Source organism: Nicotiana sylvestris, chromosome 9 (genome assembly GCF_000393655.2).
Source record: "Nicotiana sylvestris chromosome 9, ASM39365v2, whole genome shotgun sequence".
Taxonomy (NCBI): Eukaryota; Viridiplantae; Streptophyta; class Magnoliopsida; order Solanales; family Solanaceae; genus Nicotiana; species Nicotiana sylvestris.
In genome coordinates, this window is record NC_091065.1 from 150818095 (window position 1) to 150820162 (window position 2068).

General features: G+C 40.1%; 1 protein-coding gene across 1 annotated transcript; it reads right to left on the reverse strand.

Moving 5' to 3' along the window:
• Positions 1-1411: 1411 nt before the first annotated feature.
• LOC138878409 (uncharacterized) lies at positions 1412-1834 on the reverse strand. The gene has a single exon (XM_070158086.1). The coding sequence runs from the start codon at positions 1832-1834 to the stop codon at positions 1412-1414; it is 423 nt and encodes a 140-aa protein (XP_070014187.1).
• Positions 1835-2068: the final 234 nt, after the last annotated feature.

Genomic DNA, 2068 nt, shown 5'->3' on the forward strand with positions numbered 1-2068 from the left:
AACATGAGCTGCCCAGATTCACCTTCAAACTCCCCAGAAGATTCCACTGATTGCGAGGGGATTTCAAAAACTGAGGTGTTTAGAGTGACAAATGGTTGTTTAACAATATTGGGGTTCATCATCATTGCATTTTGTGTATCTTTGATGATTTGTTCGACTTGAGGATTGGAAAAAATAGTGTGGCTGCATTAGAACTGTTTGCCTCAGCCTTTTGTGCATCAGCAGGAACAATGTCTTTCGACACACTTAGTTGACCACCTGCGTTATTGTGAAATTGCTGTTGATTGCTACTGCCTGAAGCTTGTGGTTGGCCATTTTTTGGATTTTTGTTCATCATTGTTGATTTAGCAGCATCAGGTACTTGACTAGCCTAATCCACAAGTCGAGCAGCTATGTCATTTGCCTTTGTCCGCGGATTTACATTCCATGTTGAGCTTGTTTTTCCATCTACTGATTATGTCTCATCATCCCTCTGTTGGTCCTTATTTATAGTCTTATTAATATCATGCTCACCCTCATTGACCAAAGCATCAAAAGAGTTTGATACTTCAATTACTTGTGATGGTACAATCTGATTTTGAAAAGCAGCTTGCTTCTTGCTAGGTGATGTATTGACCATTGTCCAGTTGTTGCTCTTAGTAGCTACTTTGCTTGGAGTTGTATCAGATTTCCTTGGTTCACCAGGTGCCTTAGTAGGTTGTTTCTCCTTTATATCTGTTATCTTCTCCTTCTCAACTACACATTGATGTACATTACCTTCTCCAATTCTTTCCTTTTGCACACCTTGAAATTTACATATTTGTGCAGCAGAGACTTCCAGTTGCCCTGCTCTTTTACCATTTGGATCAATAGCTGCTCGATCAGCTGTATGAGTCAAACCAGAAGCATTTTTCCATTCCCCAGTATTGGGTAGCAAAAATCCAGCTGAATTGTCCATTTTGTCAAACATTGCTACTGTACCATTTGCCCACTCCAAACTATCACCAATTACAACAGGAGCTTTGAAACCTCCTGCATTATTTTCTATCCTCCCATGAGAGGTAATGGGCACTCCTCTATCAGATAAATTAGCAGAGTTCTGGACAACTGCTACTTGTGTAACCTGTAGGGCGTTACCAGTAGAACCTCGAACAGCAGCATGCCTTTTATCCTTCCCAAGTTGCAACGCTGCACCATCTCGATCCTCATTAGACTTTTTCTGTTCCATAGCTCTACTTTCAGGTCGATCAATAAGAGTTGCAGCAGTAGAAACATGTAGCTCATCATAGGCCTGCCCCACAAGATTAATCGCTAAAGTTGGACCCTTATCATTCACTGCTCGATCAATGTTCAAGTTACTAGTTCGATTTTCCATTGCTCTTCGCACCTTTTGCTGCTCGACCACAATCGTCTTTGCTATATTATCTACCATTTATCCAGCCCTTTTTGCATTAAGATAGTCTCTAGATTCCCCTTCTAATTTGTCAAGATTACACGACCCTTCAACTTCAACAATTGGTGCAGCTTCTTCATTACTTTTCCCGATCGTCCAACGACATGATTTTACATCATGTCCTTGGTGTTTACAACATGTACAAAATTTAGGGAGATTATCATATATTATCTGCTGGTAATGTTCAACTAACCTTCCAGAAATTGTATCCACAATATTTATCCTAACTCGCTTAGGATGTTTGTCCAGCAGCTCAAGTAGCACCTTCACTCTTGCCGTACTTGGTCGCGTTCTATCTTGAGTCACTTTGTCCACTGCTAATGGCTTTCCCACTGCTGGGGCTATGGATAATAAGGATTTTTTGTGAAGAAATTTGCAAGCAAATCTGGTAATGAAATCCATACCACTGCTCTTGACGTTTCTTCACGAGGATTAAATCCTATCGTCCACGGGAAAGTTCTATAAAAGAATTCTTCACCTTTTGCTGTAATATAACCAGTAGTTCTCGACAAAACCTGGACAAAATCATCAAAAAGATCAAACCTTAACAAGATATACCGATATTCTAGTTGCCCAACATTACAATATCCTTTCACGTTAAATTACTTTGGAATAGCTTGTCGCAACTCATGAAGA

Bases quoted from the DNA above. Each gene is read 5' to 3' on its own strand.
- LOC138878409 (XM_070158086.1), bottom strand. From the start codon at position 1,834: ATGGATTTCATTACCAGATTTGCTTGCAAATTTCTTCACAAAAAATCC.